Source organism: Onychostruthus taczanowskii, unplaced genomic scaffold (genome assembly GCF_017590055.1).
Source record: "Onychostruthus taczanowskii isolate IOZ18803 unplaced genomic scaffold, ASM1759005v1 scaffold5, whole genome shotgun sequence".
NCBI lineage: Eukaryota > Metazoa > Chordata > Aves > Passeriformes > Passeridae > Onychostruthus > Onychostruthus taczanowskii.
The window spans coordinates 6723374-6737972 of NW_024502568.1; the positions used below are offsets into that span (position 1 = coordinate 6723374).

Below are 14599 nucleotides of genomic sequence, written 5' to 3' on the forward strand. Positions count from 1 at the left end.
CGCGCATCACCTGAAACCGCCGCGGTGTCGGGTTCGCGCTGGCGGCGCCGGGCCCCGCCGGGGGGTCACGGCCGGCCCGGGCTGGAGGCGATGCCCCCCGGGAAGGGGGACACGGGGGGATACCGGCTGGCATCACCGGAGTGAGCGAAGCGGAGGCACGCGACACCCCTCCTCCCCTGACCGTGCCTCAGTTTCCCCTGTGTGCCCCCGGGATGCTCTGCGCTAAGGGAGGAGGTCAGGGGGGACACCACATCCATTGCCACTCGCAGCCTCGCCGGGGGTCGCGCCCCCGGACCCTCTCGCGGGGGACACCCACGGGACTGCCACCCCCCCGCCAGCTGCAAGGCCAGCCCCGGCCGCTCTCGATTGACAGCTCCCGCGCCCGATGGCCTCTCCGGTCCCACAGGGAAAGCCAATCCCCGCGGCCGGGGGGGCAGGAGGCGGTGCTGCCCCCCGGCCTCGCCTTCCCCCCCGCTCTGCTGCCAGGTGTCTCTTTCGCAGGTGGCACCATGGGGACAGGTGAGGAGGGCACGGGGCGGGGGGGAGGGAGGGACGGCGGTAGGGGGTCCCCTGCGCCCCTTCGGGGAGGGGGCACCCGCGTCTGATGCTGGCGGGGGATAATGGGTGGGCGCTGTGGGGGGCTGGCAGCGTCGGGGATACCGGCGTGTCCCCGGAGCTGGGGCCATCACTTATTTATTGAGGTCAGGCTGGGGCGAGCGGGGAATGAAGTGGGGGGGGCATCGTGGTGGCGTTTCACCCACGCCTGGAAAATCCCCACGGGAACTGCCTTGGGGACTGGTGCACCCATCTCTAGCTGCATGGCGCTGGGAATTCAGAGGTGGTCCAGGGAGGATGGGAAATAGCCAGAAGGATCAGGTCCTGCTCTCTAGCATAAAGCTGATGTCCCCGTGTTCCCTCTCTGGAGCCTTTCCGGATTTGTGCTGTCAAGTAAAGCCCCTTTGCATCCCCTGTTCCAGATTTACACTGCGAGGGAGAGCTCCTTTTAACCCCAGCACCCTTACCCCAGGGCAGGGCAGCCTGTGCCCACACCCCCATGCTATGTGACAGTTTGATCCTTGGGACAGTACAGGACAGGAAGGGATCAGGCTGGAGAGGGGATGACAAAGCTCCTTGTCCCTCCAGGCTGTGCTGCTGGGCCTGGGACCTCTCTTACAAGCGGCGAGTACCCAGGCCAGCTGCCCCCAGCATTGCGCTGCTAAAAAAGAGCGGTGCCCAAGCCCGGGCATGTGCTTCTGGACTATGCCATGTCCCCCGCTGGCTGACGGGCAGCCCTGGCCCAGTGAGGACGCAGCCAGCCCTGAGCCAGACGCCAGGACGCCGGCGTGCCCAGCGCCACCATGGCCCAGGACTGGGACGCGGTGCTGTCGGGGATGACGACAGGCAGCCGGTCACGGAGCTCCAGCAGCGAAGCCAGCCTGGCTCCCCGCTACCTCCTCAGCAAGCAGAGCCGCCTGCTCAATGGGACCACCCGGAGCAGCCGTGCCGCCTCCCCCATGGGCCGTGTCATCCTCATCAATGCCCCCATCGAAGGTGTGTGGGGTGTCCCGGTCCCCTGCCCACCCCCATGGCCAGGAGGGCCCCAATGGCTGAATTCCCTGGGTCTAGGGGCAGGGAGGGCTGGCCTGGGCCTGGGGATGATCCCGGTGAAAGAGAGACCCCTTGCCATTGCACACATGCAGCGTGCGTGACTCATCTGCTCCCCTGTCCCCACAGCCAGCAGCAACGAGAGTGATGTCATCAATGCCATCACAGTGGAGAAGAGCGTGGACGGCAAACTGGGCTTCAGCGTCCGTGGTGGCTCCGAGCACGGGTTGGGCATCTTTGTCAGCAAAGTGGAGGAGGGGAGCACTGCTGGTAAGAGGGTCAGGGTGAGGGACACCAGGCACGTGCCAGCAAGACCCTGTCAAGGAGCTCCCAGTGACATGGGATCACAGCAACAATGCCACCGTTCATGGTGGAAAGCCATCATTTGCTCCCTGCTGCCTTTGGCCATGAGATTTGCAGGCTGCCCAAAGTGAAGGGCAGGACACAGGAGTAGACAGTCCTGTGCCAATGACTCTGAGCTCCATCCCCAAGCCACAGCAAGGTGACAAGCCACTCAGTGCAATTGTCAGGCACCCCTGCCTCTGTTCCCAAGGGGTTCAGAGCAGGCTGAGGAGACATTGAGGGAGGGGATGTCAAACAAGGGCATCAGTAGCAGGTCAGGTGCCCAGATGAGCCGTGTGTCCCCTGCAGAGCAGGCCGGGCTGTGTGTTGGCGACAAGATCACGGAGGTGAACAGTGTGAGTCTGGAGAACATCACGATGAGCAGCGCTGTCAAGGTCCTCACCGGCAACAACCGCCTCCGCATGGTGGTCCGGCGGATGGGCCGTGTGCCAGGAATCAAGTTCTCCAAGGAGAAGACGGCGTGGTGAGCAGGGCATCTCCTATGCCAGCATCCCAAAACCCAACCCCATGGAGGGCATGCTGGGAGAGGTTGCTGAGGGATTCTGGGAAACAGGGAGGATCCCTGGGGGACCCCCCGGGGGGAGTGGCAGCAGAAATCTCTGGCAAAGATTGGGAAAGATCAGGGTGGGATCTAGGATGGAATAGGAATGTCTGGAGCAGGTAGGGTGGGTGCAAGCCCCATGCTAAACATCCCCCATCCCCATCACTCTCCTCTACTGGGTGCCACCAATGGTCCCATGCTGGAGGAGGACAAGAGCCAAATCCCTGAGACTACCTACCCTGTACCATGCTCCAGGGTGGATGTGGTGAACAGGCGCCTGGTAGTAGAGAAAAGCGGCTCGACACCATCGGAGAGTGGCTCCGAGGACGGGCTGCGGCGCATCGTCCACCTCTACACCACCTCTGATGATTACTGCCTGGGCTTCAACATCCGCGGCGGCAGAGAGTTCGGCCTCGGCATCTACGTCTCCAAGTACGGCTGCCCTGGGGCGTGAGGTGTTGTGACACCCCACTCTCTGCAGTGCCCATGCTGGGGCTCAGCCCCTCCTCTCTGGCTGAGCCCCCCCACCCTCAGAAGACAGTGGGCATTACCATCATGGGTGCTGAGCCATGGGGCTACTCAAATGGAGGTGTGGGGCAGGACTCCTGCAAGGGCTTGGCTCCATCCTGCCCCCCTGTTTCCCTAGGGTGGACCCCGGAGGGCTGGCAGAGCAAAATGGTATTCGGGTGGGAGACCAAGTCCTTGCAGCCAATGGAGTCAAGTTTGAAGACATAAGCCATAGCAAGGCAGTGGAGGTGCTCAAGGGGCAGACCCACATCATGCTCACGATCAAGGTACCCACACCCTGCCCCATGGACCCTCGGGTGGGGCAGGGGTTGGCTTGTGCCTTCACTGGCACTGCCCCTGCTCAGCCCAGTGCTGGGGGCTGGTGCAGCTGCTGGCTGGTTGGGTTTCAGGCGGGTGGGAGGGGGGGATGCATTATTCATGGCTGGCACCAGATCAAGTTCTCCAGGGCAGCCAGCACTCACTGACCCCCTTGTCCTCTCCTCCTGTGCCTAGGAGACAGGCCGGTTCCCTGCCTACAAGGAGTTGGTGGCCGAGTACTGCTGGCTCAGTCGCTGTAAGGGCAGTGCCGTGCGGGTACTGGCAGGGGCGCTGGGCTGGGGCACGGTGGGGCTGGGCCTCCCATGTGTGTGATGTCTGACCACTGTAGGGAGGGAGAAGGTCTGCATGCCATGGGGTCCCAAGGCCTTGGAGGGAGCAGGAGCTCCCTGTGCCACTGGTTAGCATATCTGCAGGCCTGATGGACTTGCAGGGTCCCAGATGTCCCCCGTCCTTGGAGGAGGCATGAAGAGCCCCCTGCCATGGCCAGCAGCCCTGTGGTCCCTGTGATCCCACAGCATCCTACATGTCCACTTTCTTGGAGAGGACAGGATGATCCCTATGCAATGGCCAGTAGTCCACAGGTCCCCATGGCCCTGCGGGTTCCCCACGTCTGCTGTCTTTGGGAGGGACATGGAGCTCTAGGTGGCCCACAGCGTGTCACAGTGTGTCCCTGCTGTGCCTTTGCAGTGACCAACGGGCAGCTGCAACAGCTGGCTCAGACCTCGGAAACCAGCTCCTCCATCTCCTCCTACTCCTCAGGACCAGCACCAGGGGCAGTGAATGGGCTGGGGGCAGCTGCCCCAGTGCCCCCAGCCCGCACCGTGGATGTGGCCATCTCCACAGAGGACGGGCCACGGCGGGGCTGGGTGCGGGAACGCGCGGAGCGGGCCATGCAGACCGAGCCAGCCACTGAGGGGCTGCCAGAGACACGGCGCACAGTGCGGCCCCCCGAGCTGCTGCGGGACACGGCCATCCGGGGCCAGGGCACCCGCGACACCCCTGGCACCCACCCACGCCGCACCTTCAGCCACTCACCCAAGACGGCGCTTCTGCTGGCGCTGAGCCGGCCACGGCAGCCCATTACACGCTCCCAGAGTGACCTCACTGTCGCCGGTAGGCACTGGGCACAGCCCCACACATGGGACTGAACCCTGGCTGAAGTCTCCTTCCAACCCTGCATGCCCAGCCCTGGGAGTCCCGCAGCTCAGGCCCTGCCCTGTGCGGAGAGCCTGTCCCCCACTCAAGCATCCTGTAGTCCTGACACACATGGATACTTGGCCCCCACTCCTGGGCTTCCTATAGCAAACATCTAGGTCCCTACCCTGGTACCCTATAGCCCATATAACCCCCTGGCCACCAGTCCTGGGTATCCTATAACCCCACATAGCCCCAACTCTGTCCCTGGGCTTTGCCAGGCACCCCAAAGCCCAGTCCCATGACCCCTGGTGATCCACTGCACCCCACAGAAGGCCTCTTCTCCAGGCAGTGTCTCCCAGTAGCCCCTCCAATCCTGCAAAGTTCCCTGCCCCCAGACAAGATTTGGGGTGGCATCCCCTCACCTCTCCACTCCAACAGCCCCTTCTCTCTGTCCACAGAGGAGAAGCGGAAGAAGGAGAAGCCAGAGGGACAAGGGGCACGGGGGGCTACCCCAGGATTGCACCGCTCCAAGACCCTTGTCAACCTCTTTTTCAAGGGGGGCCGTGCCACCAGCCAGAGCTGGGCCCCCCCCAGCCAGGAGGCCCCTGGCTCTGAACGCCGGGCACGCTCCAAGTCCCCAGGGCGCTCTGACGGGGACAGAGGTATCAGCCTGGGTGACAGGGCAGAGAGGGACTCAACCTGGGACTGTTCCCCCTTCTATGGGCCTGTTGTGGCATCCCTGGCATGAAGGGAGCATAGGGAGGGGTTCCCCAAGCATGCAGTTTTGACAGTGGGCAGTGATGCTGCTGTCTGCCCTGGGCACTCACCGCTCTCCATCTCCCTTGCAGTAGGCGCTGTGCAGAAGTTTGTCATCCGGAGCCTGAGGCGGGGTAACGGGGGTGCCCGTGTGCCTGGGGGGGTGTGGGCAGGCTCTGCATGCGCCTGGCCCTGCATTGCTTGTGTCTGTCCCGCTCTGGTGTGGAGTGAGCTGCTGGGGCGGGGGGGATGGGGAGCTCTCTGGGCTGGCTGGGGCAGTCCTTGCCCCGCTGGCCACCCCTCCTTGTTGTGCCTCCCCAGAGAAAAGCCGGCGTGCCAGCATCCTGGGCCCCACGGGCATCGCCACCCTGCAGCCCAACGGCAGCGACCCTGAGGCCCGGCTCCCGCACATCCAGGACACTGCTGCACGTCTCCTCAGCCCCGACGAGGTGACGGCCGTGCTCCGCCACTGCTCCCGGGTACGCACCGAAGGCAGGGCGCAGGCAGGGCACGGGCAGGGCGGCGCTGCCACCCTGGGCTCGTCCCTGGAAAGCTCCTGCATCCTAGGGGCATGGTGAGCACTCTGTGCCCATGCTTAACTCTGGGAGGTAAACCAAGGAACGGGTGAGGGGGCATCCACTGATCCCCCTCGTGTGCCCGCAGTACCTGCACGAGGGCAGCGTGGAGGATTTGGTGCGGCCACTGCTGGCCATCCTGGACCGGCCCGAGAAGGTCCTGCTGCTACGGGATGTGAGGTGAGTGCTGCTAGGAAATACCTGGAAACCCCAGTATTGCCCATCCTGATGTGATTGAAGTGGAGCCTCACTCATGCTCCTGATCACACTCCACCCCAGAGGCTGCTACAACCTGTCCCCACCTTTTTGCCTTGGCAGGAGCGTGGTGGCCCCCACAGACCTGGGCAGGTTTGATAGCATGGTGATGCCACTGGAGCTGGAAGCCTTTGATGCCCTAAAGAGCCGTTCAGGTAGATCCCAGCCCCCCAGGGACCTTGACTGGGGGCAGGCAGTGGTCGAGGGTAGGTGCAGCTCAGGAGGTAACTGGAGGTTCTCCCTGACTGCAGTGCGCTCACCTGCCCTCCGCCCGGCCCACCATGACGTCCCCCCCAAGAGACACCTCATCACACCAGTGCCTGGTAAGTGCCACCTGTAGGGTCTGCCTGGACACTGGGCTGCACAGTGGGGACAGGGTGGAGGGAGTTTGGAGGAAGAGAAAGGGGACTGGGATACCTGAGTGCAGAGGCTCCCAGGGAAGAAGGCATCTGGCATCCCTGGGTGTTGGGAAGACTGGGAGCAACACAATCTGTGGATCTTGGGTGCTGGGGTTCTTGGGGAGGAGGACATGGAGTGCTTGCAGACAACTGGGGTGTCTAGAGGTCTCTAGATGAGGAAGATCTGTGGCCCTAGGTGGCAAAGGACCAAGGGCTTTGGGGTACTCATGGAGGCCTGCATGACAGGGAGCAGGGCTGTGAGTCCCTGGGGAGATCCCTGAGCCCCTCTCATTGCAGACTATCGGGGCGGATTCCTGCTGAAGCCAGCAGGGACCCCAGAGCCAGAGGAAGCGGGGGAGCAGCAGGCGAGTCCAGCCCGTCCAAGAGCCTCCCCCAGCCCCCGCCGGCCTCACCCCCGCACCTACACCCCACTCCCTGACGTGCCAGTGGATGCCTATGCCTCCGCCAGCCGGCCCCTGCCCACCCTTGGCCCTCGGCCCCCGAACTGGCTGCTGGCTGAGCCCTCCCCTGGCAAGGGCCATGGGCATTCTCGCAGCCCCCGGGCCACCTGGCGCAAGGAACCCCCCGGGACAGCGCCCAACAGAGAAACTGAAGTGCTGGGGAAGCCCCAGCGGGCACGGCCTCCTCTTGCCCCTCTCTTTGGGGGGCCAGGGGGGGAGGCAAGGGCCGGGGCAGCCAATGGCCCTGAAGATGCTGGCAGGGAGGAAGAGGAGGAGGAAGAGTATCATCTGCTTACCGTCACCCTCTCCAAGCTGAAGCACTCACTGGGTGGGTGGCACATGGGTGGGTGGCACATGGGTGGGACTCCAAGGGTGGGGGGAGGACCCTTCTGGCACCAGCATCAGTGGGATGGGTGGCACCTTCTTGGCAAGGGGCAAACCCCAGAGCATTCTTCCAAAATGAGAATGGGGGAGAAGAGCTGTCCCTGCCCCAGTCCCTCATCTCTGTAGAACTTACCAAAATAGGGCAAGACAGAGATGCAGCTCACCAGGGAAAGGGGGAAAGGTGGTGCCATGTTTGGGAGTGGGTGGGGGACCCAGCGTACCCAGGTGTGAGGGTCTCATGGCTTCCTTGCAGGGATCAGCATCTCTGGTGGTATTGAGTCAAGGGCACAGCCAGTAGTGAAGATTGAGAAGATCTTCCCTGGTGGAGCTGCCTTTCTAAGTGGCATCCTCAAGGTACGGGGGTCCCAACACATGCCAGGGGGTGGGCAGAGATCCAGACACTCCCATCCCCTGGCGCCACTGGGTTGCTGGCAGACCTCTGGCAGTCCAAAAGTAGCTGCACTTCACCCTGTGGCATTCCCTTCTGGGACCCAGGCCGGGCAGGAGCTGGTGTCGGTGGACGGGGAGAGCCTGCAGAATGTCACGCACCAGAGGGCTGTGGATATCATCCGCCAGGCCTACCGCAACAAAGCCAAGGAGCCCATGGAGCTGGTGGTGCGGGTGCCTGGACCGCCGCCAGAGTGATGCTGCAGCCCCTTTTCGAGGAGCCGTGCTGTGTTCCAGAGGAGCCAGATGGCTCATTCCTGCACTGAGCTGTGGCTGGTCTCAGTGCAGCCAGAGGGTGAGAGCCAGACCTGCCCCAAGGGCATGGAGCCCATTGCAGGACCCAAGGGAGGGCAGCACTGGCAACACAGGGGAAGGACAGGTGGTCCCTGACCCTGCTCTGGACATGCAGACAGAGTCTGAAAAAAACACAGCCAGGGGCTTGTTTTTAATTGCTGTTTCTGGGTGGTACACTGATGAGCCAGGCTCTGGGAACGAGACGTGACTGAAATAAAGTACAAAAATCCCCCCCCTGGAGCCAGGGGTGACCAAGCCACAGCTGGGCACATCCAGACTTTTCCTTTGGTTTGACCCCCGCCTCCCCGGGTGCCCAGTGGGGCCCCTCACCTCTGCCCATCCCCAGGGGTGTCCCCAGGGGGTCCCCAGCTGGCACATGGAGCACCACGCCCCTCTCCCCTGGCAGGCTGGGCATCACAGAGGCATGGGCTTTTCTGGGGGGGAAAACAGAGGGATGCTGGGGGGCAAGAGCATGGGAAAGGCACTGAGGGCAAGCTGCCCCGTGGCAGGGGTGAGGGGGCACAGACTGGTGAAGTGTGAGCTGGGAGAGGGTGATATGTTTTGGTAGGTCCTATAAAAATAGAGTTATTTAAAATGGCACAGAAACAAATTCCCTGACAAACACACAAAGGGGCATGAGGGAGGCTGGCATGGGCAGAGACAGGGCACACGCCAAGTGACTGGGTGACAGTGCCAGCAGGGATGAGAGGGAGGGGACAAGTCAGCCCTCCCTCTGCCCAAGGTGACCCTGGCTGAAGCCAGTGCTGCTAATCCCCAGGAGCTAAGAGGATCAGCAGAAACCAGTTCCGGGCGGCCCCAAGGCCAGGGCTCAGCACCCACCTGACCCCACATCTCAGGGGCAGCCCTCACTGTGGGCACCGATACATCCTTGCCCCAAGACCTCAACGCTGGGGAGGGGCTGTACCTGTGGTCTCCCCTGCCCCTTCACAGTGGCTGCAGTTTGCAGAGCTGGGGGAGAGCAGGGGCCCCACAGCTCCCAAAATCACAGGAGCCTCCAGGCCCCTTCAGCCCTCCACGCATGGGGCAAGGGCAGGCAGTATCTCAGATCTCGGTGGCTGTTATCTCCTCAAAGGGCGGGTCAGGTGGGTCACAGGGCTCGGGCAGGGGGTCCTCGCCCTGAAGCCGGAGGTGCTGGAGCCGCTGCTCGAGGCGCCGGTTGCGCCGGTACATCTGGATGTAGCTGTATTGCAGCTGCTTCTGGTAGCGGATGACCCGCTCCTTCTCGCCCTGCCACGTGCCGCGCTCCTGCTCGAAGGCATCCCGCTGCTCCTGCCCACGCCGCCGCTCCAGGGCCACCTCCGCCCGCAGCCGCTCCAGCTGCCGCAGCAGCCCCACACTGCCCCGGGGCTCCTCGCTGGCCGGGGGGCATCCTTCACCAGGCGGGGGGCACCCTTCCCCACCGCCTGGTGGGCATCGCCCGCGGGCAGCTTCCCGCAGCCCCACCACCTCCTGCTCGAGCCGGCCGGCTTTGGCGCGGAAGAGGTCGGCCTCGCTCTTGCGGCGCTGCAGTTCATTGGCACAGACCTCCAGCTCCAGCGCCTTGAGGCGGGCGGCCTCCTGCAGCCCCTGCGCCCGCCGCTCGCCCGCCTGCAGCTGCGCCCGTGCCTCCCGCAGCTGAGCCCGCAGCCCCAGCAGCTCGGCGCCCCGCTGCGCCAGCTCCGCCTGGGCTTCTTTCAGCTGCTGCTTCAGCAGAGAGATCTCCCCCGACTTCTGGCACACCTGTGGGGACGATGGGGTTCAGGTGCCGGCCAGGACCCCCCAGCCTGTGCCCCCTGACATGCCTGGTGCTGCTGGGTGACTCACCTCCCACTTGGTCTCCTCCAGCCGGGGTGCCAGCTCAGTGCGCTCCCGCTGGAAGGAGGCACAGCGACGCTCCAGCAGTTCATGCTCCTGCAGCAGCTGGGTCAAGTCCTCCTGCAGCTGCTTCTTCTCCTGCTGCAACTGCAGCACCTGGAGCTGCAGGACCTGCTGCCCCCGATGTGCTGCGTGGGCCGCCTGCCGCGCCTGGGCCGCACAGCGCTGTCGCAGCCCCTCCAGCTCCTGCTCACAGCGACGCTGCTTCTCCTCAAACACCTGGGCCAGGGGATGCACAGGTGCTGGGAGGGCAGCACGGCACCCTCCACTTCACCTGCCATCTCCAAAATCGGCATCACAGGGAAGGGGCAGCACATCACCCCCACACAGAGAAAGGTTCAAGGAAGAGTGTAATGTGGTGGTACACACGTCCTTATCCTTCTGCATGATGGGCCTCCATGTTAGCACCCCCACTGCCTATAGGGCTCCTCCAGCTCCATCACAAGCCGGGAGAAGCCGCAGACCCCAGGTTCATTCAAACAAGGGCAGCCCAAGATAAGGCAGCCCAGTCTGTACAACTGGTCTCATGGGCCATACAAGGCTCCCCCATGGATTACACAGGACCACCCAACTGGTGGGAAAAACCAGACCCACAGGAAAATGTATACCTCTACAAGGGTCTGTAACAGTCCTCAAAGTGGATCCCTACTCCCAGCCAGGGGTTATGTCGACACCCGTCTCCACAGAGGAGGACAGCTACAGGACATAAGGACACCAGGGACATACCTGGCAGATGGCCACCTCGTTCTCATCCAGGCTGTCACGCAGGAGCCGCAGCTCGGCCTCCCTCTCCCGCAGCTTGTCCTCCAGCTCCCGCACCAGCATGGCCTCCTCGCCAGGCAGCGGAGAGCGCCCGCAGGAGCCACTCTCCGAGGAGGGCCGGCCCCGGCCACTCAGCGAGCCCGTGCTCTTGCTGGAGGATGAGCGCCCGCTGTCCGAGTTGGAGGGGCGGCAGCCCCCCGGAGGGTCAAGGGGGCCATGAGGGGTGGTCGGCAGGGCACCCACCTCTGGGTGCTGGCTGCAGCCCGTGCTGTAAGTGGGCAGGCTGGAGAGGGAGTTGCGCCCCGAGTCCGAGAGGGTGCTGGCACGGCAGCTCAGAGAGCCAGGCTTCTCAGCACCCAGCAAGTGGGTGAGGCTCACCTGGCTCTCTGAGAGCCCTAGGCGTGTGCCTGGCTGGGCATTCCGAAGCTTGGATACCACTGGCTTGAAGGCCATGGGGCGGATCAGGGTTTTCTCCACATTCTGCCAGGAAAAGAGGGAAGAGTGAGGGGATGGGGAGAACCCATTAACCCCAAGAAACGCTGCCTAGGAACGTTACAGTGGGTGCCCCCAGCCCTGATGTCTTCACACCCCAAGGGAGACAGAGGCCAGTTGCCTTTCCGTGGGTGTCCAGGTGAGCTCCCCAGACACCCTTAGCATGGTGGAGGGGACATTAAGAGCACAGGGATTGCCACTTCCCCAGGGACACCAGAAGTGTGGCCATGTGATCCCATTTCACACATCTGAGCCAACAGTCCCAGTGTGGCACAGGGTAGAAAGTCAAGACTGCAGCACACACCCACCCACCCACCCTGCTGCTGCCCCCCTCACCTCTTCCAGCTTGCCAGAGACAGGTACAAGCTTGGGGGGCGGGCCCCGAAGGTGATCACTTGGTGCTTGGTCATCATGGAGATCATCTGAGTCGCTACAGGGGCTGGCAGGAGAGGAGGCATCAAGCCAGTCGCCACAGAAGCCCCCATTGGCGTAGGAGTGGGTGACACCGGGCACAGATACACGGGGCTCCTCAGGAGTGGCTCGGAGTAGCCCCTCCTGCTTGCAGAAGGAGGTGGTGGAGGGGTCCCCATCACTTGCACAGTCGTGGCGAGGCCGGACGGGCAGGAGGCTGCCCACGCTGCCCATGGTGGCAGGGGGTGAGCGGGCGGTGGCGCGGAGCTGTGTGGCCCCCTCAGCAACGGCATCAAGGGGCACTGGCAGCGTCTGCACAATGGCCATGGCGGGGGGGCCCCCGGCGGGCAGGGGCACGTGGGCAGCCTGCAGGCAAGGGAGACAGGGCATCAGAGCCATGGGCACTGACAACAGTGCCCCGCCACCCAGCCAGGTGGGCATGGGGACATCACCAGGTTCCCAGTCACCATCCCCAATTTTATAAGTGAAGGTTGACCCAAGGGCAGGAGATGCCAAATGAATCAGAACAAAACCAGGATTAGTTAGGGGGAGTGGTACTAGCAAACCCCAAGTTGGCCTCAGCAGCCCAAAGGAGCATCCTGGGGCTGCCAGGGGCTCTGGGGTGCTGGTGGCACAGCAGGGCAGTGGCAATGCAGTCCTGCCTCATGCCGTGCCCTGGCGCGACCCTGCCACGGGAAGTGTGCCAGGACTGGAGGCGAATCCCGAGAGGCCTGCAGAGAGCTGGCTCAAAGGCAGCCTGCCCGCCTGTCTGCCCCACAGGCATCATGGAGGGCAGGGGACAGCCCCACACACCAGGATCAGCCACTTCCTCTGCCCCACAGCCCCCCTCTCAGCAGTGACCCCACAGAGCCTGCTTTCCACCTCCAACCATCCACAGTGGGGCACAGGGTTCCCTGGAGAGGGCCACCAAGGGGGAAGCTGCCAGGTGGGCACCAGGCTCTTTCCCAGCCCCAACACACGGAGGCTTGTTCCTGCCCCCTCCAGCTGGGGGGGCTCTGCCGGTCTCTGCCGTGACTCCCCCTGCCCCATCCCACGCCATACGCCCGCGTGACGGGAGCCGGCCGACGGGCCGGATCCATCCCCTGCTGCCTCATCGCATCTCGCACATGGCTGCGGCTGGCACAGGGCGCGGGCGGGGGGGCGGCGCTGCCCGCACGGTCTCGCCCGCCGAGCTGTCACCTGAAATCAATCCGCCTGCCAGCGCCCGGGGAGGGGCGAGCAGGGCAGAGATGCCGGCGAGCCAACCATCCCCCCCGCCACCGTCACCCCCACCGGCACGTGCCGTCCCCAGGCACCGTGACCTCACACCGTGCTCGTGACACCCTTGGGTGGGCAGGTGGGTGACCCCCGCCCCCCTCCGCTCACCTCGCCAGCCGCTGCCCATCCGTCCGGTCCTCTCGAGCCCCCGCACAGTGAACTCGGCTCCGCCGGCCCCTGAAGCGGGGAGGAGGAAGAGGAGGGGGTCAGCGGGCTGAACGGCAGCAGGGTCCCTCGCGGTCCCCGCTGCCCCCTCCCCCCCAAATGCCCTAGCCGGCAGGGCCAAGGCAGGTGGTGCCAGCGTGGCACTGAGGGTGGCAGGGGAGCCCGGCGGCGGGTGCGCTGCTCCTGGCACCCAGGGTGGGCTGCGGTCAACCCGGGAAGTGTGATGAGGACAAGAGCCCGCCACTGGGGACCTGCTGCTGCCAGAGGAACAGGAGTCAGGGATCAGGAACACCAAAGGGACATCTAATGGCCCCCCAGCCCAGCCAGCCAAGGCGCAGTACCCCACCCCAGCGAAACTCCCCCAGGATGTGCAGGTCAAGGGGACGGACAGCCCCGGGGACAGTGGGTCCCTGCACAGCCTGGAGGGGACACGGTCACTTCTGGGGCCCCGCCAGGCAGGCGGTGGGAACAGACTTTATCTTCTCCCTCCCCCCAGCCCCCCGGCCTGCCGAGAGGGTCCCACCGCCGCCCGCGGAGGGAGGGAGTGCCCAGCCCGGCCTCCAGCCACCCAGCAAAACCAGTCACCAACTGGGGTGGCGTCACCTCCAGCCACTCCGGCCGGAGCACAGCGCTGCCGGATCCCACCGTTCCGACCCCTAAATGGTAAGGGAACACTCGGTCCCTGCTCAGCCAGACCGCCACCCTGAGCTGCTGTGGGGATTCCGGGCCCCCGGGGACCCCCGTGCCTCGACGGCATCTCAGGGCCACCCCCGAGCAGGGGGAACGAGGGTCAGCCCCCGTCCCTCCCCACATAGCCAGCACATGCGGGACAGACACCATCCATGCCTGGCTGTGCCCCTCTCCAGGCCCCCGGCATCCCGAGGTTCCCCAGTGGTGCTGCCCCCCTTGCCCGCCCAACGCCCCCCCGGCGCTCCCACCCACCTTCCGCTGCCCCACTGAGCCCCAGAGCGCCGAGCCCACGGTGCTTCCACCCAGCCCAACCCCACAGCACCCCGAAGTGCCCCACGGTGCCCGTGGGCCCCACTGCACTACAGCTCCCCCACACTGCCCTAAACCATCCCCAAAGTTCCCCATGACACCCCTAAAATGCTTCACGCCGCTCCTGGGCCTCTGCTGCACCACACCGCCCCTGAAGTGCTCCTAAACCACCCCCAAAGTGCTCCAAAATACCCCCAAAGTGCCCCACGGCGAGCCTAGGCCTGCACTGCCCAACAGCTCGCCCCTGAAGCACCCCAAAAGTGCCCCGCGACCCCCTCAACTACTCCACTGAGCCCCTGGGCCTCTGCATTCGCAGGACCGTTCCGAAGTGCCCCGAAACATCCCCAAAGCACCGCACGGAGCTCCAGGGCCGCCGCTGCCCCCCCCATCCCCCGGACCCCCCCAAATCGGCCCGGGGGGGCCCGGTCCCACAACACCCCAAGCAGCTGCAGCTCCCCACGAAGCACCCTGCCAGCCAAGTCCCCGGAGCGCCCCCGCGCCCCGCCGGCCCCGCGGGACCCCCGGGCGCCCCCGGCCCGGCCCCCGCACTCACCG

The 14599-nt window shown here is 64.7% G+C and overlaps 2 protein-coding genes across 4 annotated transcripts; one reads left to right on the forward strand and one right to left on the reverse strand.

The window, feature by feature from the left end:
• The first annotated feature begins 32 nt into the window (after positions 1-32).
• On the forward strand, positions 33-8059 carry PDZD7 (PDZ domain containing 7). The gene is made up of 17 exons (XM_041415471.1): positions 33-519; positions 1144-1551; positions 1735-1875; positions 2257-2431; positions 2765-2941; positions 3156-3303; positions 3530-3590; positions 4043-4468; positions 4951-5154; positions 5341-5382; positions 5570-5727; positions 5912-6003; positions 6142-6233; positions 6330-6401; positions 6774-7265; positions 7575-7675; positions 7817-8059. Exons 2-17 carry the CDS (start codon positions 1359-1361, stop codon positions 7964-7966), a joined length of 2724 nt encoding a protein of 907 aa, XP_041271405.1. The 5' UTR covers positions 33-519; positions 1144-1358; the 3' UTR covers positions 7967-8059.
• A 126-nt stretch (positions 8060-8185) lies between these two features.
• LZTS2 (leucine zipper tumor suppressor 2) lies at positions 8186-13918 on the reverse strand. Of its 3 annotated transcripts, none has more exons than XM_041415474.1 (6): positions 13649-13918; positions 12989-13057; positions 11528-11968; positions 10664-11179; positions 9887-10156; positions 8186-9802 (listed from the first exon to the last, which is right to left on the reverse strand). In XM_041415474.1, exons 1-6 carry the CDS (start codon positions 13883-13885, stop codon positions 9125-9127), a joined length of 2211 nt encoding a protein of 736 aa, XP_041271408.1. In that variant the 5' UTR covers positions 13886-13918; the 3' UTR covers positions 8186-9124. The 3 variants fall into 3 exon arrangements, with proteins under 3 accessions (XP_041271408.1, XP_041271406.1, XP_041271409.1); XM_041415472.1 differs by having other exon boundaries at positions 13631-13918; XM_041415475.1 differs by lacking the exon at positions 13649-13918 and adding an exon at positions 13635-13648.
• Between the last annotated feature and the right edge of the window lie 681 nt (positions 13919-14599).

What these genes read in the sequence shown, in the direction of transcription:
- PDZD7 (XM_041415471.1), top strand. Translation starts at nt 1,359, where the DNA reads ATGGCCCAGGACTGGGACGCGGTGCTGTCGGGGATGACGACAGGCAGC. An exon ending in GCGCTCTGACGGGGACAGAG is followed by an intron (nt 5,155 to 5,340) that starts GTATCAGCCTGG and finishes TCTCCCTTGCAG; the next exon opens with TAGGCGCTGTGCAGAAGTTT. An exon ending in CTGCTGCTACGGGATGTGAG is followed by an intron (nt 6,004 to 6,141) that starts GTGAGTGCTGCT and finishes TTGCCTTGGCAG; the next exon opens with GAGCGTGGTGGCCCCCACAG.
- LZTS2 (XM_041415472.1), bottom strand. Translation starts at nt 13,885, where the DNA reads ATGGTGTCTGTCCCGCATGTGCTGGCTATGTGGGGAGGGACGGGGGCT. An exon ending in AGGTGACGCCACCCCAGTTG is followed by an intron (nt 13,058 to 13,630) that starts GTGACTGGTTTT and finishes TCCCCGCTTCAG; the next exon opens with GGGCCGGCGGAGCCGAGTTC. An exon ending in TCTCTGGCAAGCTGGAAGAG is followed by an intron (nt 11,180 to 11,527) that starts GTGAGGGGGGCA and finishes TTTTCCTGGCAG; the next exon opens with AATGTGGAGAAAACCCTGAT.